The sequence below is a fragment of the Lycorma delicatula genome, chromosome 13 (genome assembly GCF_047948215.1).
Source record: "Lycorma delicatula isolate Av1 chromosome 13, ASM4794821v1, whole genome shotgun sequence".
Classification (NCBI taxonomy): Eukaryota; Metazoa; Arthropoda; class Insecta; order Hemiptera; family Fulgoridae; genus Lycorma; species Lycorma delicatula.
The window spans coordinates 51,665,905-51,693,708 of record NC_134467.1 but is presented as its reverse complement, the minus strand read 5'-3'; the positions used below and the strand labels follow the sequence as shown (position 1 = coordinate 51,693,708).

At 29.5% G+C, this 27,804-nt stretch overlaps 1 protein-coding gene and 1 long non-coding RNA gene across 2 annotated transcripts in view; both read right to left on the bottom strand.

The window, feature by feature from the left end:
• Positions 1-2,456: 2,456 nt before the first annotated feature.
• The window catches only part of LOC142334081 (uncharacterized), a 211,038-nt gene continuing 185,690 nt past the window's right edge, over positions 2,457-27,804 (bottom strand). The window contains exons 4-5 of the mRNA XM_075381764.1: positions 5,432-5,560; positions 2,457-2,850 (exon numbers count right to left, since the gene is read on the bottom strand). Coding sequence (XP_075237879.1) covers positions 2,740-2,850; positions 5,432-5,560 — 240 coding nt within the window. The 3' untranslated portion in view covers positions 2,457-2,739. The remainder of the gene's footprint in view (positions 2,851-5,431; positions 5,561-27,804) is intronic.
• On the bottom strand, positions 8,644-21,611 carry LOC142334085 (uncharacterized). Its single transcript, XR_012758763.1, has 3 exons — positions 21,081-21,611; positions 14,396-14,645; positions 8,644-10,662 (listed from the first exon to the last, which is right to left on the bottom strand). It is a non-coding gene; the product is annotated as an uncharacterized LOC142334085 (long non-coding RNA).

Sequence of the window (27,804 nt, the reverse complement as noted above, 5' to 3'; positions counted from 1 at the left end):
TTCAAAAGAATCCCACAGAAATGGCAGTCTACTTGCCATTCCTGTGGCTATTCATACTTTACATAAAAACGAAGACAAAATAGAAGTTAATAATCGCAGAGGAAGTTCTGTGCTTTCAGTAACCTTTTAAATCTTATAAAAGCGGTAGAAAATAGAATAGAAGAGAAGACATCAATAAACAATTTGGAGAATTGTTTATTTGTAGCTTGTGTAAAATTAGTAATCTTAGTTAGAATGATGGTGTATAATAATTATACAATTGCATTTTTGACTCTGATCGCTTTTAATTGTGTTCAAGGTAGTCGTAAAAGAATGGAGGAAAACATTGAAACTTAATGCAGTAGAAACAAAAAGTTTAGGTTACAAAGAGGGCAATCTAGGAATAGATTGTATTGTTTTTATGGAAAATCAGGCGGTAATTGAAAACAATTTTGAAGTAGCAAAAATTCAAATAGAAATGTTAAAACTTATCGCAGAAAAAACAGGATTGTGTATTTCCTATGAAAAACAAATGTTTCACAAGTATTAAAAATAAACCAAAATCTCTAAAAACTATCATAATAGAATTAAATGAATTAATTCATCAGTCAAAAAAAAGAAAATTCTGAAATATAAATCTCATAAATATACAATAAAAAATTTCTTAAAGAAATGTAACAAAGAATTTTTTTTTTAATTTTAATTTTTTTAGGGAGGTTTTTACCTTGTCGAGTAAAAAAAAAAAAAAACATTTTTTTACATTTTCTGACAGTATATACTTTCAAAAATATTTCTATTTTCAAGCATCAATTCTATTCGCAAAGTTATAACTTAAAGTAGTAGAAATGCAGATAGAATTTCAGAGCACAGCAAGTGACCTGACATCAAATCTCTACCCTCTATTGTTTAGGTTTGCAGTTCTTATCCGTTCTCACTTTTTATACTGTGAACAGAATATATTTGAGAATGTAATACGACTATCATGATTTGATTTGGGACATATATTTGAAAATGTTTATTTTTTTTTATTTTCAAGATTATCAAATATTTTTAATCATAATTAATAATTAAAGAACCCTCTTATCAACAATTCTTTTACATACATGTTCAAGCACATTCAGAATAAAATTCCATCATCAGAAACTTAAAAATTTAAGTTATAATCTTAATAAAATGAAAACTTCTTCTTTATGTAAATTTGTTTATGTAACGTTACCTGTCATTAATATACTATAATACATAACGATGGAGATATTCATAATGACAGGATATGAAGTAATTGTTGGTAAGCGGGTTCTTTAATTATTAATTATTTACACCAATGTGCCATGTCTGACAAAATTTATTTTTAATCACGTTTGTTAGTGCAAAAGAAAAAAGGAAAATAATTCATAAACTGGAGATAACAATAAAAGAAGACGCTTTTAAAGAAGGTGATATATGTGAAAGAAGCAATCATTTAAAGATTTTGAGGTCAATATTGATATGCTTCTTGTTTGGTTTTAATATCTGAAAACAATACTAAAATCTAAGATAAGTGATGTGAAGTAAACTTTAATAAAAATCAGAGCAAAGCTTTAGATTCATTCATCAGTGTTTTGTGAAAAAGCATTTAAGAAAAACAACTCTCATTTGTGAACTTAAGATATCTACACTGGTTTTGCTGAATCGGTGGAGTTCCTAAGCATCTACCAAAATATCTGATCGGCATGGTTCTGGGCTTAAGATGTTCATAAATGTTATCCACATATTATAAACCAGAGGCTGGCCTCTGTGGTGAGAGCGAGTGTCTCGCTCTTTAATCCCGATGTCTTGGGTTCAAATTCAGGTGAGGTATGGTATTTTTCACAGTGTAAAAATTGCTATTTCATCTCAACCTCTGATGCAGTATCTAATGGTGTATTACATCAATGAGAATGGTGGTACAAAAATTAGAAAAATGTAATTTTAAATTATAAAAATTTTGTTTTCTCCTTAATCAAATTTCTTTTAAAGTGTAACTCTCATTAAAAATTTTTGACAAATGTTATTTCTCTTGGTGTGTAAATTAATATGCCTCTTTAAATTACCAAGATATTCATCTTGGTAATTTAAAGAGGCAAAAGAAACCCTTTTGGCAGAAGTTACAAACATAATTTTTCTCTTTATGAATATTTAAATGCGATTTTAAAGCAGAACTTCGATTAAAAAAGACTTCTGACAAAAGTTACAAACATAATTTTTCTCTTTTGTATGAATGTTAAGATGTATCTTTAAATAAGAAGGTTGATAAAAAACCTTTTGACAGAAGTTGCAGAATTAATTTTTCTTTTTTGTATTAATATTATTATGTCTTTAAATTGTTTTTACGATTAAATTACTTTTCACAAAAGTTAAACATAATTTTTCTTTTTTTGTATGAGTATTAAGATGTGTCTCATGAGATTAAATAACTTTTGACAAAAGTTACAAGAATATCTGTATTTTTATATGAATATTTGAATGTAATTTTAAAATAGAACTTTGATTAAAACTTTTCTGACAAAATTTACAAATATAATTTTTTTCTTCATTATGAGTAATAAGGTGGGTTTTTAAATCGTTATCATGAATGAGAGACTTTTGAGAAAAGTTCTTTATTTTCTCTTTTTACCGTGAAGTTAATGTGTTTCTTTAAATAAAATTTACATCTGAATCTTTCATCGCAACATTCACAAACCGATTTCTTTCCTTTCTGAATAGGTAACTTGTTTTTACTACTTATATTTTCGACTTCTGTTGTTACATCACCATATGCACACTTACATTCACTGAATTTTTTTTTATAATTCCATCACGCATAAAATTATTTATGGATCTCTTGCAACGCTTGGTACTTCCCTTGACAGTAACCTGTAAAATTAAAAATAATTACAATCGCAAATCAAAGGGTCAAACCAAAAGTCAATGTCTGATTATGATGGAACAATAATGGTATCATCATGTTTTTTCATGGAGCTCGCTGTTACAAGGCACACGTACCTCGACATGTTTGAAAACTTTGCTGTTCCTCAGATTCCTGCAGGGGCCACATTTTGGGAATCACTGTATTAGAGAATAATAATATATATTTATAATAAATAAAATAAAACTACCACTTACTGCTTGTTTTTTTTTAAATTCTTAAAATTCATCAATGTATTAAAAACCTCTTAAAAAAGACATGTTGAAAAAAGAAGGCTGTGTTCCTCCTTAGCCAGATCGTTAAAGATTATGAAACTCAGATTTTTAACAATCAGACTAAGGACTAACATCTTTCCTTTATTAAATTTTATTTATTTTTAAAAGGTTTATAATACATCTGATGAAATGGATGCACTGCAAAAGTGCTAATATGTAAACATAGATATATATATATATATATATATTTGCATACATTATCTGTCGTGTATGTTATTAATCTAATCTACTGTTGTCAACTGTTATTTTTACACAGACTTGTATATTAGGTCGTGGATACCAGTGTTCTTTGGTGGTTGGATTTCAATTAACCACAGACCTCAAGAATGGTCGAACTGAGACTGTACAAGACTACTTCATTTACAGTCGTACATATCATCCTCTGAAGTATTATCTGAATGGTAATTACTGGAGGCTAAACAGGAACAACAACATTAAGGATGTCCCTATTGCAAACATCCTGTCCATTTTATATATTTTAAATCGATGAGGACAGCGATGTGTATTTGTATGGACATCAGGAAATGTTGGCATTGCAGGAAATGAAAGCGCAGTGCCAGAACAGCAACACTCTGTGATAACTTGGATATATTTCCTGTACGAGTGGCCAATGTTAAAAATTGTCTAATACTATAAGAAACAGGTAGAATAATAAATGGAGAAGATTAAATACAAAACTAAATGCAGTTAAAAAGTTTTCATATAAATGGAAGAGTGACGTGAAGTAAAACTCGCCGAGAACAAGAGGTGGTGACCAGACTTACAATTGGTCAAACACGAATAAGAAATTTATATTTGTTAACCGGTGAAGAAAGACCAATGTGCAGTGTTTGTAATAAAGCACTTATAGTCAAGCATCTAATTGAAGAGTATACCATATATGAGGACCTCAGTAAAGGGTTCAGTTTAAGAAATAATTTTGCTGCTGATTTGGAAGATGAAATGAAGAGAAGAAAAAATAGTTGCGTATCTGCACGCCAGTGGACTAATAACAAGTCAATAAGCTGTGTTGAGGAATCTCTAAGTGAAGTAGTTTAATTCTATAGATAAAAAAAGGGTGTCCTGAAGCGTGACATGTATAGGGTCCTCTTGCCTAGGACACTCAGGCTCGCCTGCATGCATGAGTGGAGGAGTCGGGAGTCAGGACATATCCAAAGATGGCACGGGGGACCCTTGAGGGTGGACAGAGAGTACAGGGCAAAAGGCATGCCTGGAGCCAGGTAGGTCAGGACCGGAAAGAGCAGCCTCCCCACCAAGGGGTTCTTTGGCCGTCCTGAACAGGTGGTAAAATTGCTCCTATGATACAGGGGAACTCTGATGGATTAAGTTCTACGAGACAATTTATGGGGGGGCAATCAACCCCCACGGCATCCTGCAGCAACTCATGTAATGCTTAATGGCAGTTCCAGTTAGCCCAGGAGTGCTTATAAAGAAAAAAGAATTTAGATTGGTATGGTGAAGACATATTTTTTCATTTTTATTTTGTGTTTTATTTACTTTTGCATTTTAATATCGGGTTTCTTTACACCCTGTAAGTGTTCTTAGTGTCTTTAATATATGTGAGTGCCTTTAATGTTTTGTGTTGTTTTTTTGGTGTTTTTAAATAAAATGTAAGGGCCCTTTAGACCCTGACGTTTGATGAACCTGATGGTGATTTAAACCTTATTTTAAAGTGTGACAAGAGCTGATTACCGTTGAAGTCGATGCCCATAGCAGTTGATGACTAAAAGATATCAGTGGGGCACCAATTTTCCAGATGTCCAACTAACTGCACTGCTTGAATCCAGACTAGACAACTTAAAAAAAACTAATACATTATTTGAAAAATTTAAACACTATTCAAATAAATCTTCGCTGCAATACAAATTTTTTTTATTTATGTTAATTTCACAGAAATTTTAATTTAATTTTTTCGAAGTCATTTAGCAAAAATATATGTGTTTTGGCCTTTGTAAAACTAATTATAAAAGCAAATGTCTACACACTATTTTCTTTAACCATATTACTGAACCTCTTTTTTCTTACATGGTACATATGTTCCAAATTTCTTTTTAATTTTACTAAAATACATTTAATTTTTTTTTTTATGTATTTTTTATTTACTTAGTATCTTACCCATTAAACAGAATGATATGTGCAGTGTATCTATGATAAAACTTTTTTAAATTGTCCTTTTCAATTATCCAGATTTGGCCTTGCAAAGATCCATCTGGATAATTGGTGTACCACTGCACGCAAAATCTAACACTCTTACCATTTCATTATCAACTTTTAAATTTTCTGATTTAACTAAGTCGGTATCTTCAATTGCTAAGAGATCTTTTTCTATATCACCAATACTAATATCAAGCAGTTCCTCTTCCAGTTGCAGTAAATCTGCTTGCTGTAATAAAAAGCAAATATGAATGCTACAAAGTAAATGTGATTTTTTTGTATAATTTATAAAATAAAAATAATTGTATCTCTTAATTCGCTTAACACACTTAAATAGTGCAGTCACAGTTAAACTGTTACTAATATTATTAGGCGACTTTAATATGCCAGGTTTTGCTAAATGTTATCAAAAAATACTGCTATTCACCTTTCAGATTTTTCTAAAAATTAACAATCAAATAATTTGTTAAAACTCTTGCGGTAATTCTCATGATTTTGTTTTTTCTAATCTTACAGACATTGGTGTTAACATTGCTTATGGTGAAATTATTTATCATAATAAACATCATTTATCTTAAGGATAACGTTACCTACAATTTTGAATTCTAATCTCATAACTCTTAAATTCTTACTCTCTAGATATAAAAATATTAATTTTGTAACATTCAGCATTTACTGAATGAGAGTTTGATTGTAAATAGTATTTATTTATTTTTTGTACTGCCACGTATATATCAAAGAAATTTAAAGAATATACATTTCATGAAATTAATTAATTAATTTCAAATCCGCTCCTTGTTATTTTATTACTAAGATAATAGATAAAATATTCGGATGAAAAATCAATTTACCTAATAAGTATATTATAAAAAATGTATATTATACAAATTAAATAGTTTTAATAGTAAATGAAAGTACAAGACATAACTAACATGTACCCTAGTATCCGTATAGATCAAACTATATGTATAATAAGAAATATACTGAAAATTAATAAAGACCCTGAAATTTATAGATAATATTATAAACATCATTAGAAATATATGTAAACAAAATTATTTTGGGTTTAACAACAAATTTTTACATACACGATAATACTTTACCCATGGGATTTCCATCGTTGGCTGTTATGGCCAAAATTTATTTACAGAATTTGAGAGTAGAATAGTATATGGTATTACCCACATTTATAAAATTTGATCACGGGTTTGATATGTGGATGGTATTTATATTTTGGTACTCTATGAACCTATTATAAATAATAAACAATTAATAATTTTAAAAAACTTTATTCTTATCATAACAATTTAAAATTTACATTCGAAACTGACAAATACAGAGAAATATTTTTTTTTAGATGTTGACATAGAAATTAGTAAAAGTAATAAAATTATAACATGTATATAGGAAACCAACAACTAATAAAATAACTATTAACACAAATTGAAATCATCCTTGGGCGCACAAAATTAATAATAAATTTACAAACATGATAAATAGAGCAATACATTACACACATAATAATAAAAAAAAAATAGATTAAAGTTATTACAATAAAAAATGGATATAACATGTCATTAATTGATAATAGTTATAAAAAGCAAAATTTAAAATCTAATAATAAAACAATGTTGATACCTATAAATAATAAAAGTGTTGATGAAAATATTTGTGTAATTTTCAGTCATATATTTCCAACTGTTTGTATCTGTGGATGTGAATGTACGTAAATAACAGAGTTGTTTACTATTACCTAACTTTAGTAATTTTTTACGCGAGTAAATGATATTCATGTTATTATTTTTATTATTTACTAGCGTTTTAAAATATTACCGATATAAAAATTAGACATTGTAAATGATAATTATTAGTTCCACAACCTGTTCATTACGTGTAAATGACAGAGATATAATTGAACTTTTAAATGATTTAGTTGATAGGAATTCAGACAGTTACTCTCATCATTTTCTTGGGGATATTACTGACAATGAGCATGATGAGGAACAGGATTTACAGCCTTCCTGTTCCTGTTCTAGGTAAATCACCTCGAATATCTGTTGCTAAAAAAAAAGACAAAACATTGGGCTTAGAACAGCTGATGTATGATGTTACTTCATTCTGTTTTAAAATAAAAAGGGCACACTTTAGCATTAAGAAATATGTTCTTTCAGAATAAGAAACTTGTAATATATATATATATATAACTTGATAGTTTATGTCGGTGCAGACACAGTAATTGTAAAAACCCTTATCATGGCTATACCACTAATATTGTCGTGACTCTTTTAGAAACTAGTAAACCTGTTAGAGAAAGGTTACTGTTATTTACACTGGCAACGGTTCCAAACACTGTCAATGATTATATTTTTATGGATGGAATTGAATGCGTGGATATCAAATGCTGAACGCATACCCACTCGAAAGAAAATGACAAAAAATGATATAAAAGCAGTTTCGTCAACTTTTAAATATCATTATATTTAATGCTCGTGTCTTACATAAGAAAAGTGGTGGCTAGTACAATCCCCTTCAAATCAGAGAGCAAATTGTTGAAATTCATAATAAAGTCATTCCCAAACAAGGTACAAGCCCTCTGCAGAAGATGATCCTTTCATTCTCTGTGTAATGACATTTCCAGTCATATTCCAGATACAGAAAAAACAAATACAAAACAAGAAGATGTTTGTATTACAAATGCGTACAAAAGGAATTGCAATATTCCTTAAAAATTAAAACTTAAAAAACTTAAAAATTCATTTAAAAAAATAATTATTTATAAATAGTTTTAAATTGAAATATAGTAACAGCTCTGTGAACTGGCAAATGTGAATGTATGTTGTGTGATTGTGATCCAATTGCCTAAATTTATAAATATACATAAAATATTTTCATAAAAAATTATTTATTAGCAGTTTTTACGGTAAGTGTTTATTTTTACCGTATAAGAATGAATGAAGTAACATTATTTCCCTTGTACAAAATATAAAATAAAAAAGAAGTATTACAATATATAATTAGTAAACATAATACCTGCAAAGGATAACCTGTGCGCATGCATGTGACAATTTATATAATATTTCTAAAAAGGGAATATAAATATTAAAACTATTTTTAAATAAACAGTAGTAACTAAAGGTTTCTACAAAATAAGTGAAAGTTCTTATAAACAAAAAAATGAATCGTTAAAGACAGAGATCAATTAAAATGTAAACTTACTATCTTAGAAAATGACAAAACAATAAAAGTAATTGAACATAATACTACAACAAACGAACATTCGTACTAGTGCACTCAAATTCAATATTCTAGATTTAGTAATATCAAAAAGATACAAGAATATGAAGATGATGTAAATAATGTTTATATTATAGTACACTATTATGCTTTGTATATTGTATAAATTGGAGTGAAATGAATATTGTTTTATCTGTTATGTTATTTTGTAACAAATAATACATAAAAATGCTAAATAATCTTAGTATTAATATTACGACTATAATTGTAATTATAGATTTACCCTTAATATGTTTGCCTTCCTTAGTTTTGATTAGATCTGTTACCAGATTTTATACAAAAAACCAAAATATTATTAAGATTGGATTAAAAAATTAACTAATTATGTATAATTTACACAGGATGACAACACGTTTAAAATAGTAATTCATATACACTATTTGTCATTATCCACTCATCTATTTCATTAACAGGTTTTTTGTTCACTCTGCTATACATCAATTTATCAGGAATAAGATTCATTAGTTTAGAAGAAATGTATATGAAATGTCTTCTGAAGACATTTTTTTTTTATGGTGAGAAAAATATACATAGGAGATGCATATTTACATCCTTCAATGATCATCATCATGTCAACTTAGTTCACCATTGCCCAATTAGATGATTATGATTATGTGTGTGACATGCAAACAAAAGGTACTATTGTACAGACTCAGACCAACCATTCCTGAAATGTGTAGTTGGGGTTCACTCAAAGTACACCATTTTTTAATTTATATAAAAGGAAGTAACTTTTATTTTACTAGGATTTGAACCTGAGAACCTTCAACTTCAAAAATAACTGTTAAACAACTGATTTGCAACAAATTAACCACTAGACCAGCCTGGTGAGCTATATATATATAACAAAAAAAATAACCACAAACACAGCAACAGAAACCTAAAAAACGAATTCTAAAATTCAATTCGACTTTGAACAGATCCTGCATCATTAGTCAGAGCAAAATTCCAAAATTACATCAAACAAAAAAAAAATTGAGAAAATATAAGCCCTAATAATGGCAAAACTTGAACAACAACTGGAATGATTATCATTCCAGTTGGCCTCAAGTTATGTTGTTCAAGTTTTGTCGTTATTAGGGTTTATGTTTTCTAAATTATAGTTTTTATTTATTTATTTTTTGTTTTTGTTTGATGTATTTTTGGAATTTTGTACAGACTGATAATGCAGGAAGCTACTAAAGTCAACTTTTGGCGTTAGTTTTTAGGTTTCTGTTATTGTGTTTGGTGATTTTTGTTTTTATTATTTGAGGTAATTTGACACAGTGGTCACCATGCTGATGATTAATTAAAATAATAGTAATAATGATGATGAAAACAATAACAATAACAATAATGGTAATAATAATGAAAATTTAGGGCTAATATGACCATTGCAGTCTATGACTAAAAGATATAAGTGGGACAGCAATTTTCCAGATGTCCAACTAACAGCACTGCTTAAATCCACCACACAACTTAAAAAAACTAATGCATTATTTGAAAAATTTAAAGACTATTCAAATAGATCTTCGCTTCAATAGGAATTGTTTTTATAGATTATAATTTTACCGGATTTTTTAATTTATTTTCTTTCAATTCATTTAGCAAAAACATATATGTATTTTAGTCTTTATAAAACTAATTATAAAATCAAATATCTACAGTGTATTTTTTTAACCGTATTACTGAACCTCTTTTTTCTTACATAGTACATATGTTCCGAATTTCTTTTTAATTTTATTAAAATACATTTATTTATTTTTTACATATTTTTTTTTTACTTAGTGCCTTACCCACTAAACATTAGAATGATATGTGCAGTTATATAACATTTTTTAAATTATCTTTTCAATTATCCAGATTTGGCCTTGCAAGGTCCATCTGGATAATCGGTGTTCCACTGTATGCAAAATCTAACACTCTTATCACTTCATTTTCAACTTTTAAATTTTCTGATTTAACTAAGTTGGTCTCTTCAATTGCTAAGGAATCTTTTTTGACATCACCAGTCATAATGTCAAGCGGTTCCTCTTTCGGTTGTACTTAATTTATTTTCTGTAATAAAAAACAAAGAACAAAGTAAATATGTTTATGATTTATTGTACAATTTATAAAACAAAAATAATTTGTATCTCTAATTCACTTACAACATTAACAGTGCAGTCACAGTCAAATTATTATTATTAGGTAACTTTAATCGGCCAGGTTTTATATGGGAAAAATTAGAAAATGTTTCTTATACCAAATTTTATCATTCTAATTTAAATATTGAAAATGCTGCTACTTTCCTTATATACAGATTTTTCTACAAATTGTAATCTTTTACAATCAAATAATTTGTTAAGTTGTTGCGGTAATTCTCCTGATTCAGTGTTTTCTAATCTTACACACATTAGTGTTAATATTGTTTATGGTGAAATTTTTCGTAGCGATAAATATAATATACCTTTAGAGATAATGTTACCTACTAAAATTTTGAATTCTAATCTGATGTCTGATAAATACATACCAGATTATAAAAACATAAATTTTCTAAGATTCAACATTTAATGAATGAGAGTTTGATTCTAAATAATATTTATTTACTTTTTATTCGCCACATAAGCTTGAAGCTTGTGTGTAGAACACGAAAATGCAATTTTGTAACATAAGAAAAATATCATGCCTGACTGGAATTTGATATTGAGCATGATATAGAAAGTTTTTCTGAGTAATTGTAACTATGTATTACATGGGTCACTATGAAAGAAGTGTTTAAACTATTGCACCTCAGTAAAAAAACAAAAATAACTGCAATTATTTTTGCGCTAATTAGATTCGACCGGTTTTAGTTACTGTCATTTGTTTGAAAATTAGGGGCATGAAAAGCTGATTTTTTTCAATTTTTTTTTGAGGCCATCACTTTGAATTGCTCTACAATCCAAACCAAGAGATACAAATTTTATACTTTTGGAAATAGATTAAACGATTGTTTCTCAATAATTTGAATTAAGATTTAGCCCACAACTATTACTATTTAAGCCTTCAAGTTGTTCAATAAAAAAACATCACATTTTGGTTAACATTAGGTGTAGTAAAAATAAATTTCCATTAATATCATGTATTAATTTTGTAGAATTTTTATTTGTAGAGTTGAATTAATAAACATTCACGTTTTATGGTGAGGATCATAATAATCGATTTAAAATTGTGGCAATATATGAAGGACTGAAGAAGCAGTCTCAGTGAGCAGTTGTCTCAACACTGATTACAGTACATTAATATATCATTAATTATATATTAATATGTCATTATATATTAGTATAAATTAATTGCAATGCCAGCATTCAGTCTGATGAGTTCATTAAGCCCTTATATTTTATTTCCATATGTTCAGTTCATACTGCTTTGTTAGCAAAATTATTTAACGGTGCCACATTAATTAGCTTTTTTTTAAATGTACATTAATGCACATAAAAGTACATTAATTAGCATTTTTTTATCAGGTTATAAGTTAAAGTTTTTTTTTTTGTAATTTTTCTGTAAATATCTTAAGTTTAATATGAATGAGATGGAAACACCGTTTCCCAATCAACATGGCTGTACAATTAAGGGTGGTTCCAGAATGTAATCTACAGTGAATATAAATTTCTTCAAAAGCTATCTGACTTTGAATTCCATAGCACGATTTACTTTTATGAAGTTCATGAACTCACTGCTAAAACGTGCGGCATTAGTTGGAGGTCACTACAAAGGATATGTAGGACAGCTAAGGGGTGCGATAGTAATGACAGTAGCGTTCAGTTTGAAATGCCAGAGAAAAATAGGACACAGAATGCAAATCTGTTAGTGAACGATTTCAACTATCATGTATTGCGCACACAATCATATATCAGTAACTACCCGTACCGTTCAGAATGAAATCCCTACCATTAAGAAGTTCAAAGATGAAATACGGTAAAAACTGGATATAAATCTATCATCTATGACCGTTTATAATATTGTAAAAAAAAACTGGTTTTTGTTATAAAAAAACTGAAGATGGTCAACGTTTCTTGATGGAATAAATTGATATTGCATTAAAAAGAATTTAATTTTTAAACACATTTTACAAATTAAAAGATCATGTGATGATCAACGTATATTTTACACAGATGAGACGTGGGTTAATGAAAATCATTCCCATAAATATATATAGCAAGATTCAAAGAAAAATAAGATACTAAAATTAAAATCCTCATCAGAAAGGCAGTCGTTTAATAGTAGTCGTGTAGGTTCGGCTAAAACAGGGTTCATTAAAGAACGTATTAGCAGTAAATTCTTCTGATTATCATTCAAAAATGAATAGGAAGTTTCAATATTTGGTTTACAAATAAGTTTTTGAATTACTTACAAGAAGGGAATGTAATAATAATAATAATAATAATAATAATAGATAACACAACTTATCACCCTTTTGCAGTAAATAAAGTTACCACCAACAGCTGGAGGAAAGCTGAAATCCAACAGTAGCTTCACAAAAAAGCTTTATTACTTTATATTACTTTATTACTTAATATTATCCATGTATATTAACCATGTATAAAGTAATCTGATAAAACTGTGTGAAAAGCAATATTAAACCATGCCTACATGTAGCTGATTATTATAGCAACAAACAGGGCACACGCCAAGCATTGGTTGCGGCTGTACTTTTTGAACAAACTTTTCATACCTTTCCGACCTCAATTAAAAGTTTAATATTAAATACATTATAATCAAAATATCGTCATCTTATTCAAATTGTTTCAATGATTACAACGATGTGTTTTTTTCCATAAAATATTCACTGAAACTAAAGGCAGGCTGTCTCATAAAAAGCACTCTGCATGCTTAAATAATACTAGTTTTGGGCTAAATCTTAATTATAATTATTGAGAAACAATCGTTTAACCTACCTCCAAAAGCATCGGTACATCGGTTTTAATTTTACATCAATCAAAGTTGACATTCTCAAAAAAAAAAATGCAAAAAATTGTGAGTTTTCCGCTTCTCACACCCTAATTTTCAAACGAATGACTAACTAAAATCGGCCAAATCCAGTTGGCAAAAAAAAACTGCAGTTTCCAATGATACCTTCATTTTTTGTGCGATTTTTTTTTTTAACTGAAATACAACAGTTTAAACACAAGTGCCATCTTTCATGGCAACCACTATAATAATATTGTTGAAAGTCAACCAAAACTACTTGCAAAAAAAAAAGTAATTTTGTAGTGAAATTATTATCACAATTACTAATAACAAAAAGTTCTGTAAGCTTCAAAAACAATATAGATCTACTTATTATTAAGAATTATTTAAGAACAAACTGTATGCAATACTCAGTCATAAAGAGTTGTTATTAAATTACACTGTTAAAAGTTGAGGATCTTTAATCTGATGCTTCCAAAGATTTTTTTAAATTTGTTAATAAAAATGACAACAGTAGATCTCCATCTTGTATTCTTTATGAAATGAGTATGGGCACTGATATTGTAGAACTTCGCTAAAAAATTTGGGAGTGTCTATATTAACAATGATTTGTGACAAGCACAGAATATATTCATCCTCTTTTAGGGAAGAAATGCTCTGCCTTTTTTATACAGTTCTTAATTAAGCTCTTCAATCATTCTTTAAATAGTCTTCTACATCCTAGCGTTACAAAAATTTGTTACATATGTCCATTATTTAAAAATGGTGACATTCAGATATCAATAATTACTGCCCTTGGCAAATACAATTTTTTTGCAAAGATCTTAGGTAAGTTAATTTATAAGAAAAACACACTTACATAAAGAAATTTATATCGTTCTAGAAATCATGGTTTTTTAGAAGGTAAATCTACTTGAACAAACTTGTATGTACATACTGAAGATACTGTTGATGCACTAAATGATTGTAATTATCTTGATCCAATTTATACTGATTATCATTGTGTGTTTGATGTAGTTAATATCAAATTACCTATTTAAAAACTTGCTGCGTGTCAATTTAATAATATAAATTGTTGTCTTTGATACATTCACTTCGTACAGAATTCCCTACATTAAAATTGATAATTTTATCTCTAAGCCTATTTATGTTAGATGTGGAGTAAGGCAAAGCATGCATTTATTAGATTTTCCAATTTCTGTAGTATTTATAGTTTATTCATACGCTATCACTTTTTTTTTTTCACAGATAATATGAAATTGTTTAAGCCTATTACAAAACTAGTTTACATTCAATTACTTCCAACTGACTTGAACTTTGTGAAAAAATGATGCGACAAATAGTATTTCTTCTAACTTACAAAAATTAATTTCATATTCAATGTTGAAGGTTTGCAGATAATGATATAAATGTGAAATTGAATAATATAAAATAATACTGCAATACAAAAGATATCGTCTATTAAAAACTTGGCTGTATGTTTTGACAGCAAATTATCCTCCAGTGAATAAACTTGTTATACTGTATCTTCACTAAAAATGGTAAATTTCATCGAGATTTTCTCTACAAATTACAGAAATACTAACTCTGCAGAATTTTAGTCATACACTTATACAGTATTAAATTATAGTTCTGTTGTTTGGCGACCTTTTGCTGACTTGCAATTAAAACTACTAGAAAGACCACATAGAATCTTTCTTAGATATGCCGCCTATAAAATCTGTGATTCTATTTTCTTTACCGATCATAGCTTTATTCGTATTTTTAATTTGTTAAAAATACCAAGAATTGAATCATCTCTGACGAGGACAGATTTAATATTTGCTAATAAAACTTTTAGTAATTACATTGACTCCCATAATTTATTGCAGCTTTTTGACTTGCATTTCCTAACTTACCTCTAACTTGCATTACCTATTACCTCTAACTTATGAATGATAATTTTGTTATGTATGTATGTTCTTTTTAATATGATTTTGTATTGATGGATTTTGTGGCTGTCTTCAATTAAGTAAATAAGTAGACTTTAAAATTTACCACAATTACCAAACTTTAAAAACTTACCAATTACCAATCACCCAGCTTTTTCTTTAGGGTAAAAATAGAAAATTAGGTCATAACAACAAAAACAATTGCAAAATTCCAGCAAGTACTTTGAAATATATTAAACTACCAAACACCAAGGTAAGATTTCAAATTTCAAAATCTAGCAACATGAACTTAAAAATAAAAAAAAAAATTATATGAAAATGGATAAATCAGCCAGAAATTAAACAATGTAGAAGGTGATAGCTTGACTGCAACAGAATTACGAAAAGAATCATGAAAACAACCAAGGAAAAACTAAGAACTTGCTAGAAGAAATATGGAAAACTGAAAAAATTCTACAAGACCAGAAAATGCACTAATACATCCGCTACACAAATATGATGAAACAGAAGTAAATACCGACATAGAGATTTCCCCTCTTACCTTTGACAAATAAAATTCTTTGAAAAGCACTTCAAAATAGAATTGAATTAATCGTAGAATTAACATCTGGGAAAATACAAAAGATTCAGAAAAGTACGATCATGTGCAGAACAAATCTTGAACCTTAAAACAATAATAAGGGAAAAAATGATAAGGCATAAAAACTAAGTAATTGTCTTTGTTCAAAAAGGCATACAACTCAATCTATAGAACTACCTTAACATCCCTGAAAAATTTGGCGTGGATCCCAACAGAATTAACATTACTAAACAGACTATTCTAAACACAAAATCAGAAATAAAATTAAAATGAGCAGTGTCAGAAGAATTAGAAATTAAAACAGAAGAAAGACAAGGGAGTGGTTTAGCATCAATCCTTTTTCCTTTAGAAAGTAATAAAAGAACAGGAAAAGGTGAAAAAAGTTGGAACGCAACTACATAAAACTGGGTCTGAAATTGAAAGGAATCGGAATTAACTGCCGAGCCTTTGCTGAAAATATTACAATTTTCTTGGAAAACCTCAAAAAGGCAGCAGAACAAGTAAACAATCTAAAATAATTTGCGAGGAAAATAAGTCTAAAAATTTCTTTTAAAAAGGCAGAATTCATGACCAACCAAGATTCCTCCAAGCCTCTAAACACAAAATGCGAAAAAATCAATAAAGATAACAAATTTAGATATATAGAAGAAATAATCTAAATTAATGATTTAGATAAAAAAGCCAATCAAACAAGAATGAGAAAAATAAAATTAGCCTACCAATTAACAAAGGATATTTTCATCAAAAAAAAATTTCAGTAGATGCCACAATCAGGTACTAAAATACAGTAACCAAGCCAGTGGACCTGTTTTCATCAAATGCATCTTAACTTTGAAATCGGTTAAAATAAATACAATACAAAAATAGTAAGTAAAAACTTGAAAGATTCTAGAATCAAAGGATACAAGAAAATGGATGCAAATAAGGATGTAATAAAAGACATTTACAAATACAATGAAACCAAGAAAACGTCAATTCCATCAGAAAAAGAAGAGCCAAATTTTTTTTCAGTCTCAAAAAAAAACATTTTCAACCACATTTACAGAAAAAAGAATGGAAATAAACACATTTCAGTGGTTGTAAATGAAATTAAAATATTTGTAGGGGATAGTACAATACACGACAATGTTCCAAAAACCAGTAAAGATTTCAAAGAAAGTAGAAAAAAGAAACATTTGGTCAGAAGGGAGAAGGCAAAAATAAAGCAAAATAATAAAGAACTGTTAGAAAACCAGGAAAGAAAATATGCAGAAGAATAAGAAATGAATGTAAAATATTACTTCATTCTCCAAAGCTGACTACAAAAAAAAAATTTTTTAAAACTTATTTACACGCCCATGTTTATTATTAGTTTCAGTCTTGTGATATAGTAAAAAAAAAACTTATCATTTCTGCTACATTATCCTGTTCAGTCTCAATTTAATAATTTTATTAGTAGGTAGACCTTCATTACTAAAAGTATTATTTAAAAACCCACTCATTATCAACAAAAAAAAAACAAAAATTAATATAAATATCCATAATTAAAAAAAAAAAAATGTATATAAAATACTGTCGTTTACACCTCTTACAATTCCTTAATGATTAAGGAAGTTCTTTGTATATGTTTTATAGTGGATAAACTTGAATGAGGTTATATTTAATTCTGATGCAAGCTTTCTCAATGAAAAAGATAAGAACACATGAACAGGCGAATAAATGTTAACACACTATTGCCATGTGCACCATATGAGGCTCATTAAATCTTTCTGCAAGGCCATTTGACATGGCCCTTGGCTCACTGATTCTTTGACTCATAGTAATGTAAGTGATTTTTATTTTTTAAATACATTTTCATTCATTTTTTTCTGTTATTGATGATAAGTTTTCTATTTGTTTTCATTTAGTTCCAGATCCAGTTTCTGCATTTTGTTTTTTATTAAAGCTGAACTTCCTAAATTTCTATTTCACTTTAACAGATGTTATTTACATTCATTTCCTCATAAGTAAATTCTCTACAAATTGGAAATGTTTAATTGCTTACTGGTAAATTAACAAAGTTTTTATTTCAAACCTAATTCTAGTATTTCTAAGCATAACATTTTCATATTTTGATTTATTTTTAAATGGTTTCTAGTGATAATGCTGATTTTGGCACAGATTCTGATGAAAACCCTGAACACAGATCAAAATTTGACAAACCAGTTGTAAATCAAAAGACAAAAAATTAGAGGTTTATAGCGAGTGATTCAGAGGAAAGTTATGATAGAACTATGAATCTGTCTGTCAGTAATTTCACTGAAATAAGTAGCGGCAGCAATATTTAGATATCTTCTATTCCTGGTCAAACTGAGAATATCTTGAAGTGTGCACCGTTGGAGCCTCCAATGTTTTCAACAATGCACTATACAATAACAATGAAGGAATTAATGAATCTAATGTAACTGCACTTAATAACAGAGATAAATATTTCATTAGAACCTACCAGTGAAAATCCAGTTATTTTCCCAATGCCTTTCCACTATTAGTTAATGATGAAATAACAGCAAAGGTACAAATGCCAACCCCCCCAAACTGTGTATTATGCACTTTCATCTATCATGCCATGCCATTTTCAATTTATTAGTCGATTAGAGACATTATGCAAAACAAAAGATTGAATTTGAAAAGAGAAAGATACCAACTGAGAATTATAAAAATGCTCTAGATTGAAAAAATAGAATCCACCTGATATATTACACTGAAATTGTAAACCATACAGTATCACAGATATCATTTCTTCCACTCAAAAAACAAATATTTCTGTAATATAAATAAAACTGTTTTTTTAACAAAATGATACTAATATCAAAAAAGGTAAGACACACATTTCTATTTACAAAATCTGTTGTTAATTTAGGATTTTGTTTAAAAAAAATTCATGTTGAATATACATAAAACAATAGATATACAATAATAGTTAATAAACAATGTTTAAGCATTCCAAGCAAGAAAAAAAAAGAAAAAATTGTTACATATAAATGAAATTGAGCTGGTAAGAGTTATTGGCCTTAAACAAGTTAAGTTTCTAAATGTCTGTATAAACACCTAACACACTTCTTATATAGTAGTACAGTCTAGAAGAAGCAAGGTAGATCTTTGCACATACCACAGTAAAGAAACCGTGTAGTGTTTTTTCATGCTGATGACAGTTATTACAGGCCCTTCTTCAATGATCATTAGCCTAATAACAAAGTTAAATTCTTGATTTTAATTTAAATCAAGTGGAAAATTATCTTGAGATATACATTACACAGTAATGTATATGTATAAGATTATGGAGGTAGAAGAATTTTGTTATTTGGGAAGTAGAATTACTAAAGATGGATGAAGCAGGAGCGATATAAAATGCCGAATAGCACAAGCGAAACGAGCCTTCAGTACGAAATATAATTTGTTTACATCAAAAATTAATTTAAATGTCAGGAAAAGATTTTTGAAAGTATATGATTGGAGTGTCGCTTTATATGGAAGTGAAACTTGGACAATCGGAGTATCTGAGAAGAAAAGATTAGAAGCTTTTGAAATGTGGTGCTATAGGAGAATGTTAAAAATCAGATGGGTGGATAAAGTGACAAATGAAGAGGTATTGCGGCAAATAGATGAAGAAAGAAGCATTTGGAAAAATATAGTTAAAAGAAGAGACAGACTTATAGGCCACATACTAAGGCATCCTGGAATAGTCGCTTTAATATTGGAAGGACAGGTAGAACGAAAAAATTGTGTAGTTGTGTAGGCAGGCCACGTTTGGAATATATAAAACAAATTGTTAGGGATGTAGGATGTAGAGGATATATTGAAATGAAACGACTAGCACTAGATAGGGAATCTTGGAGAGCTGCATCAAACCAGTCAAATGACTGAAGACAAAAAAAAAAAAAAATACATTACTGTAACAGGCAAATCTATATAGATGGACCAGTCAGTATATGTAAAGATAATTCTACAAAAATATGGGTTTAGCAACTGTAAACCTTAATCTTTCCAATTGAACTTGGCTGGGAATCTGGAAACTCTCCTCTAAACTCCAACGGTGAACAAATGATGATTGGAAGCTTAAATTATTTAGCTTCAGGCAAAATACCACACTTAAGCTTTGCCTTGAATATTGCATCTGGAGCACAGATTCATACAACAAAGGCCCATTTTAATTTGCTAAAAAGAGATTTATTATTTAATCCAAAGCCAACTCTCTTAATAGATAATCAGAATGCCATTAAACTTACAAATAAAGTGATGTTCCACAGAAAAACAAAACTAGATATTATGCGAGAAAGATGGTGAAAGAAGGAAGCATTTAATCTGCAAAACAGGTAAGAGATAGATTTACAAAAGGACTACAATCTGCTTAAAGGAATGAAAACACTCATGCGAATGAAAATTCAATGTGAATTATCAACTTCTGAGAACTTTAATAAGGTTAAAATATTAATATTTTCATACAATAATCATATGCTTTTTTTGTTTCATAAATTATTTATAATTCTTATTTTTGCGAGATGTTAATTTCTGACAATTTTTAAGAATCGATGATTTGGGAAATTATTAAGTAGGTGTATGTACTTAGTTGTGATAGTTTACTTGCTTTGTTCAGCGTCACAATAGTTCTTTGTAACCTATCTCCGTTTATTTTAGAGACTTCTACCCGACACTAATAAAAACGATTGACATTTATCATGAAACAGATCTGTTTTTCATTAATTGTAACATGACTGAAAGCTTCAACAGTCTGTTACAAACTATCAATTGTTCTTTTTTATTAGTATCGAAAGGTAACTGTTAAGAAAATAAGTATTATAATCTCCAATAAATATAGAGAAAATTACTAATTAAAAACGACTAATAATAAACCCAAGATATATGATTTTTTATTATGTTGCTAAGTAAACAATTTGACAAACTCAAATGAATTTTAATCCTAAGTTGAAGCCCACACTACCAATTCATCAATACAAAATCTCATTTATATTCTAGTAACTTATATTAGCATGGGATAAAATTATTTGCATAGTTACATAAACGAAAGTGAACACCAACAAATATATATATAATACTAATATTTTAATATCTATTAAATCACTCCGTAAAATGCTATACGACAAACTGCACATGACTATTAATCGATCAGTGATGCCAACAAATGCAATTGTATACTTCAGTATATACGATATCTTGTTATATTAATGGAAAATACGCAAATCACTAAATCCGTCCATAAATAAAACAAAAATTAAAACCTATAACCGACATTAAAAGAAAACCCTTGAAACACGCCCGATTACAGTATCATACAGCAGCAAGGTACACTGTCCAGGCTCTGTGATTCGTACGGAGAATTGTGATACTCCCGCAACTTTTGCGTTCCGTTCCTTTCCGTAATGGAAAAAAAATATATACATATATATTGTACAACATAGCGAGTTCATCACTAGACCAACTCGTGTGGCCGATTTTGATAATTTACTTTCCCGGTTGTATATATATATATATATATATATACCTTTCTTTTGTATATATGTACCTTTTATGTATTCCTTTATCCTTTATGTATTCTTTTGTATATGTACCTTTCTTTTGTTATCTCCAGACTGAATTGATCGATTTGAATGAATTTTGCAACGGTGATTTGTAAACACGGTACGTTTCCCCCTAGAAAAATAAAAATGTACTTTGTAGGTTGCATACATCAAAATTTTATTCCAAGGGTAGATGTGGTGTATTCTTTCACATAATTTAATGCTCATTAGACAGCTAAAGTATTTCTGTACGATGTATTTGTTTTATTCAAACCTCCATAAAGGAATGATAACAAAAATAATCTTTGAGAATACATTTTGTATTTAACCTCATTCATTCATTTAACTCTTACGTGCTGAAACTGCACGAACGGTTAGCACTAACCTTCCAGTACGGAAGTCGACGGTTCAAGGTCTGGCAAAACAGATTATATTAATTTTAATATTAACAGCTCTTCGATACGGTTTCTTATCCTTCACACTGTTTTCGGGTCGTAATCAAGATATTCTGATGTAATATAAGCTATAGGTACATTAACGAGCGACAAGGTCGCCCCGATTCCAAATCGAAAAATCTACTCAGGATAAATGGAGATTTTCAGAATATCGTACAAATCGATTATCGATAGTCTTTTGTACGATAATATTATTTTTTATCGGTTTTATATTATTAAAGAATATTACAAGTATTTCTGATAAAAATGAACCTATTTGTTTTACGTAATTCTGGTGAGGAATTTCCAGAAATAACTAAGTTAAACGCTCGACACATGTTACCTTAGAAATGAATGGGTCTTTCTTTTTCCTGTTTAGCCTTCGGTAATTACCGTTCAGATAATACTTCAGAGGATGATATGTACGAGTGCAAATGAAGTGTAGTCTTGTCAGTCTCAGTTCGATCGTTCCTGAGATGTGTGGTTAATTGAAACCCATTCCTCAAAGAACACCGGTATCCACGATCTAGTATTCAAATCCGTGTAAAAATAACCGACATAACTAGGACTTGAACGCTGGAACTATCGACTCCCAAATCTAATCTAATATTTACGGAGTTTTAATGGCTTGAAAAATAAACATGCCCGTCATTTTGTAATTTGCGAAGGTCAGGTTCATAATCACAAATTGGAAATGGTGAGTGAAGTGATCTCTGCGGCCATAGGGTAGGCCCCCTGGCTTTTTGGCCCCGGGAGCCCCTGAGTTGGCTCTGGGATTTGTCTGGGCTGATCTGAGCCCTGAGGGTCAGGTTCTGGCTAGACGGGCCAGCTAGTACTTAAATATTTGTGAAACACAGTAAAAGGCTATAAAACAGGTATTCATGTACTTTTATTTTATGGAAGGTAAGAAATAATTAGGGCAAATGAATTCGATGTGAAAATGAAAAATTCCATAATAAAGCGACAGAACGATCGGTTTTGTTAAGGAAACCAAGGTTAACTGCCTCTTACATTTTTCTTCATCTTACAAGAAATACAACAACAAGAGATCATGGAGAAAACTGAATAATGAATTAAGAAGAGCAACACAAAAAAGTAAAAAAGAAATGGTTTTGTGAGACCACTCACACGTAGAAAATTCAGGAAAACAGGCGGTATGAACTTATGTGCAAAATAGTAAAAAACAGCAACTTGGAATAAGTAGAGATACTGACGCTAAAGAAATTGCCAGTAAAAATAATAGTGTTGTAGGAAGAAGAAAAGATATTTGAAAGGTAGAATAAGTGTATAAAGGAACAACACTGCTTAACAGGAAGCCAAATGATCTTCTTATAGAAGCTGGGTTAAAATTAAAAAACCTGAAGAAGAAGCAGCAAAACTTAAAATCGGAAGCTTTATCAACATCAACAGAACTGATCACAACAGAAGTCTTAAAGGAGGATTTCAGGAGATACAATATTACATAAATGAGATCTATAACAGTGGGATGTAGTCAAATTTTCTTACAACAATCACGATTCCATTTCCCAAGAAGCATGTTGTCGTTAAGTTTTAATCTTCTCTTCAACAGAAAGACCGAGTAAAAAAAAAAAATGAGGCACTACAGATGTGATTAGGCTAATCAAAACCATTAGTAATAGGTATATGGAAAGAAGTAAAGAAATAAGTATACAGTATCAAATAAGAAAACTAATGTAAATAATTAAAAGACAAAGAACAAATGTACAATCCAAATATACAAAATTAATTACAGAATTGCACCTGAATCGGAAATTGGTTATTAAAATAAAGGATGCTCAAATTTAGTTTAACCTAGGAAGAGGAATAAGCAAGGACGCTGCCTTTATTTATTATGTAGTTGAAGATATGATTCAAAGATGCTCTAGAAGATGACAGACTAAATCTAGGAGAAAGGAAAATAAATTGTAAAATGTTTACAGTGATTTTACAATTTTGTTTTGCAGATGAAGTACATAATATTCAAAATTAGAATACATTATTACAAAATAGAGTTGCAATGAATGTTAAGAAAACAAAAGTAATGAGGTTAGAAAGAAATAAGCCCATGAATAACTACAAAAAAAAAAAAGAAAAAAAAAAGTTGAACAAGTAAAACAAAACTGATAATGGAGATTAAATGAATAGATGGAAATGAGAAGAAATAAAGAAATTGTTTACAAGAATAGAAGCTTAATCAGAAAAAAAATTCAAAATAAGGGAGCTAGGACATATTCTGAAGGGAGAAGAATCTGTTAAAACAGAGTTTTTTTTTAAGTTCTCGATGTCTATAGCTTGAAGACCTTCCTATGTTTCCAACAAGCCATATCTTTTTAATAAGAGATATTGGTGTAAACATTAATGAAAACATAAAATAGTAATAGTGAACATCTAGAAATACTTAGAATGAATACACATAACTGCTTAGTTAATACTGAAAAAATATCGAGGGTGATCAATTTTACATAAACCACAGGGAAATTCTTGATAACAATGATGCTGATTTTCAGTTTAATAAGTTTCTAGATGTTATATTAGGGCTCCCTCTATGAAACATGAGACCTTGCCGATGGGCAAGGTCTCATGCCCCCTCACCATCGTGAAGGGGTTTGAGTGCTCAGTGATACAGAGTAGCTGGACCGAAGGTGCAACCATATCGGAGAGGTATTTGTTGAGAGCCAGACTAAGAATGATTCCTGAAAGAGGGCAGCAGCTCTTCCAATAGTTGTTAAGGATGTAGGTCAGGACAAATCAAATGGCCATATCAACATCACTAAATCTTCTGAGTACTGTGCAGTTGAAAGCAATGGAAAACTGCAGCTGCATTTTCATATAACAAAGATGGAGACACCTTCCTTTGTAAAATACTCTGGAGGTAAACTAGTCTCCGGTTTGGATCTCCGGGTGGGGAATGGTAAGAGAGGGGTCACCAGAAAATTAAAAAATAACACTCAACACTCTAAGAGTCGGAACATGGAATGTTAGAAATCTAAAAAAAGATCGGTAGGTTAGAAAATTTAAAGAAGGAAATGGATAGGATAAATGTAGATGAAGGAGGAATTAGCGAGGTTCAGTGGAAAGAGGAAAACGACTTTTGGTCAGGTGATTTTAGAATAATTAACTTAACTTCAAATAATGGTGAGGCAGAAGTAGCTTTTGTAATTAACAAGAAAATAGGGAAGAGAGTAGAGTATTTAAAAATTCATAGCGATAGAATCATTGTAATAAGGATAAAATAAAAACCTAAACCGACAATGATTGTTAACATCTAATGCCTACAAGCGCCAATGATGATGATGATGAGGTAGAGTGTATACGAAGAAATTGACAAAGCAATTAAACACATAAAAGGGGATGAAAATTTAATAATAGTTTGAGATTAGAATGCTAGTATTGGAAAAGGCAAGGAAGGAAATATAGTGGGTGAATACGGGCTGGGCAAAAGGAATGAAACGACTTACAGAGTTTTGCACAAACTATTATTTAGTAATTGCCAACAGCCAGTTTAAAAATCATAAAAGAAGAATATACACATGGAAAAAGCCTCATTATACTGCTCGGTATCCGGCAGATTATATTATGGTTAAGCAAAGATTTAGAAATCAACTCGTCGACTGCAAAACTTACCCTGGAGCAAACATTGATAGCAACCATAATTTAGTGTTAATGAAATGTAGATTTGGGTTTAGAATCCTGAAGAAAAGTGTCAGATGAATTGGCGGAATTTAGAGAAGCTTGCAGAAGAGGAGGTAAAGAAGATTTTTGAGGAGGACATCGAAAGAGGTCTGAGTAAAAACGGTAAGGTAGAAAATGTAGAAGAAGAACGGGAAAATGTTAAAAAGGAAATTCTTAAATCAGCGAAAGTGAACTTAGGCAGAACAAAGAGAACTGGTAGAAAACCTGATTTCAAACAACATATTGCAGCTGATGGATGAACATAGAAAATATAGGAATGCTAGTGATGAAAAAAGTAAATGGAACTATCGACAATTAAAAAATACTTTAAACAGGAAGTGCAAACTAGCGAAAGAAGAGTGGATTAAAGAAAACTGTTCAGAAGTGGAAAGAGAAATGATCATTGGTAAAATAGCCGGAGCATACAGGAAAGTTAAGGAAAATTTTAGAGTACATAAATTAAAATCTAATAATGTGTTAAACAAAGATGGTACACCGATTTATAGTACAAAAAGAAAAGTCAATAGGCAGATTGATGATGAAAGAAGTATTTGGAAAAATACAGTTAAAAGAAGAGACAAACTTATAGGCCACATGTTAAGGCATCTTGGGATAGTCGCTTTAATATTTGAGACAGGTAAAACAAAAAAAATTGTGCAGGCAACGTTTGAAATATGTAAAACAAATTGTTAGGGATGTAGGATGTAGGGGGTGTATACTGAAATGAAATGAAATGACTAGCACTAGACAGGGAATCTTGGAGAACTGCATCAAACCAGTCAAATGACTGGTTTATTAATCAATCAAAATCTGTTATTTATTTAAAAATAGATCAATTTATTTATTTTAAACCATGGATAAAGTTGGACTGTGCATTACCATTTCTCAGAGACAGGTTGTATAGGATATGGCATAAAATTCTCACAGCCACAAAACTAAGACGGAAAGTTTAAGAAAAAGATATATATGTAGATTATGGCAGCTAAAAAACATTTTAAAAATATGAGGGAATTACCTACAAAGAATCAGTAGAGAATTAAAAAACCAGTGTACTTCTATGCCTACTATTAAATAAACATACGTAAATGTTGTTTCTGCTGAAGGTAAAATTGCTATTTTTAATGAACGTGGTTCTTGTATCTAGTTTATTTATAATTTTTATTAATTTCCTACTTTCAAAAAAATAAATAAAGATAAATTTTATGGCAAAGCTACATCTTTTGCAGATGATACTACTCTAGTATATTCATAAGAATCTTGATAGGTTGCAAACTATAATGCAGAGTGATCTGGATAATTTCAACTTATTGGCTATCTTCACCTGATTATAATTTTGCAAAATGCTATTGAACAGGTAATGTGTGGTGGGACTAGGAAAACATTCTTTCACCTTTTTTTCAGTAAATACCTGTATTTTTCATTAATCTCTTTGTTTATACGGTCTTCTAACCTTTTACAAATGAAGTGGTAACAGCTACGGGTGAAAGCTATTATATAACTACGCAAACTTTAACAGAAAGTATTACTGTTCCAAAGCCTTACTGTACATTGTTTTAAACATCTTTATTTTTTTACACCTATGTTCTTTAAGCGCCTAATGGGTAGTGAAAGAAGTACCTGTAATTATAATTTAAATTAATTAATTTAAAAGAGTGGATTTTTTGCTTTAAACGGTGATTTTGTCTAAATGAGAGTAGTCAATTTTAAATTTAAATGTTATGTTAATATACATCGTGGTATCAATATTGTGTGTGTGTGTGTGTGTGTGGGGGGGGGGGAGAAACTGAAGAAAACTAAAGTTTTCTATTTTAATGTTTCTAATTATAATTACAGATTTAGTACTTCTAACAATTTCGTATAATGGATTCAACAATAAAAGTAGAATCCAAACCATGAAAATTTCAGAATAACAATCAATCAAGAGAGTCGAATTTAAATATTTAAGTAAAATAATTACCCCTAATGTTTTAGAAAAAAAAAATAAATAAATAAAAGCCAAAACACAAAAAATGAAAGTGGCTTTCATCTTAAACAAAAATAAAATTTTTTTATTAAAAACACATAGACACTACAAAAAACCATAGCTTTACCACTGTTACTGTTATATAGTATGGAAG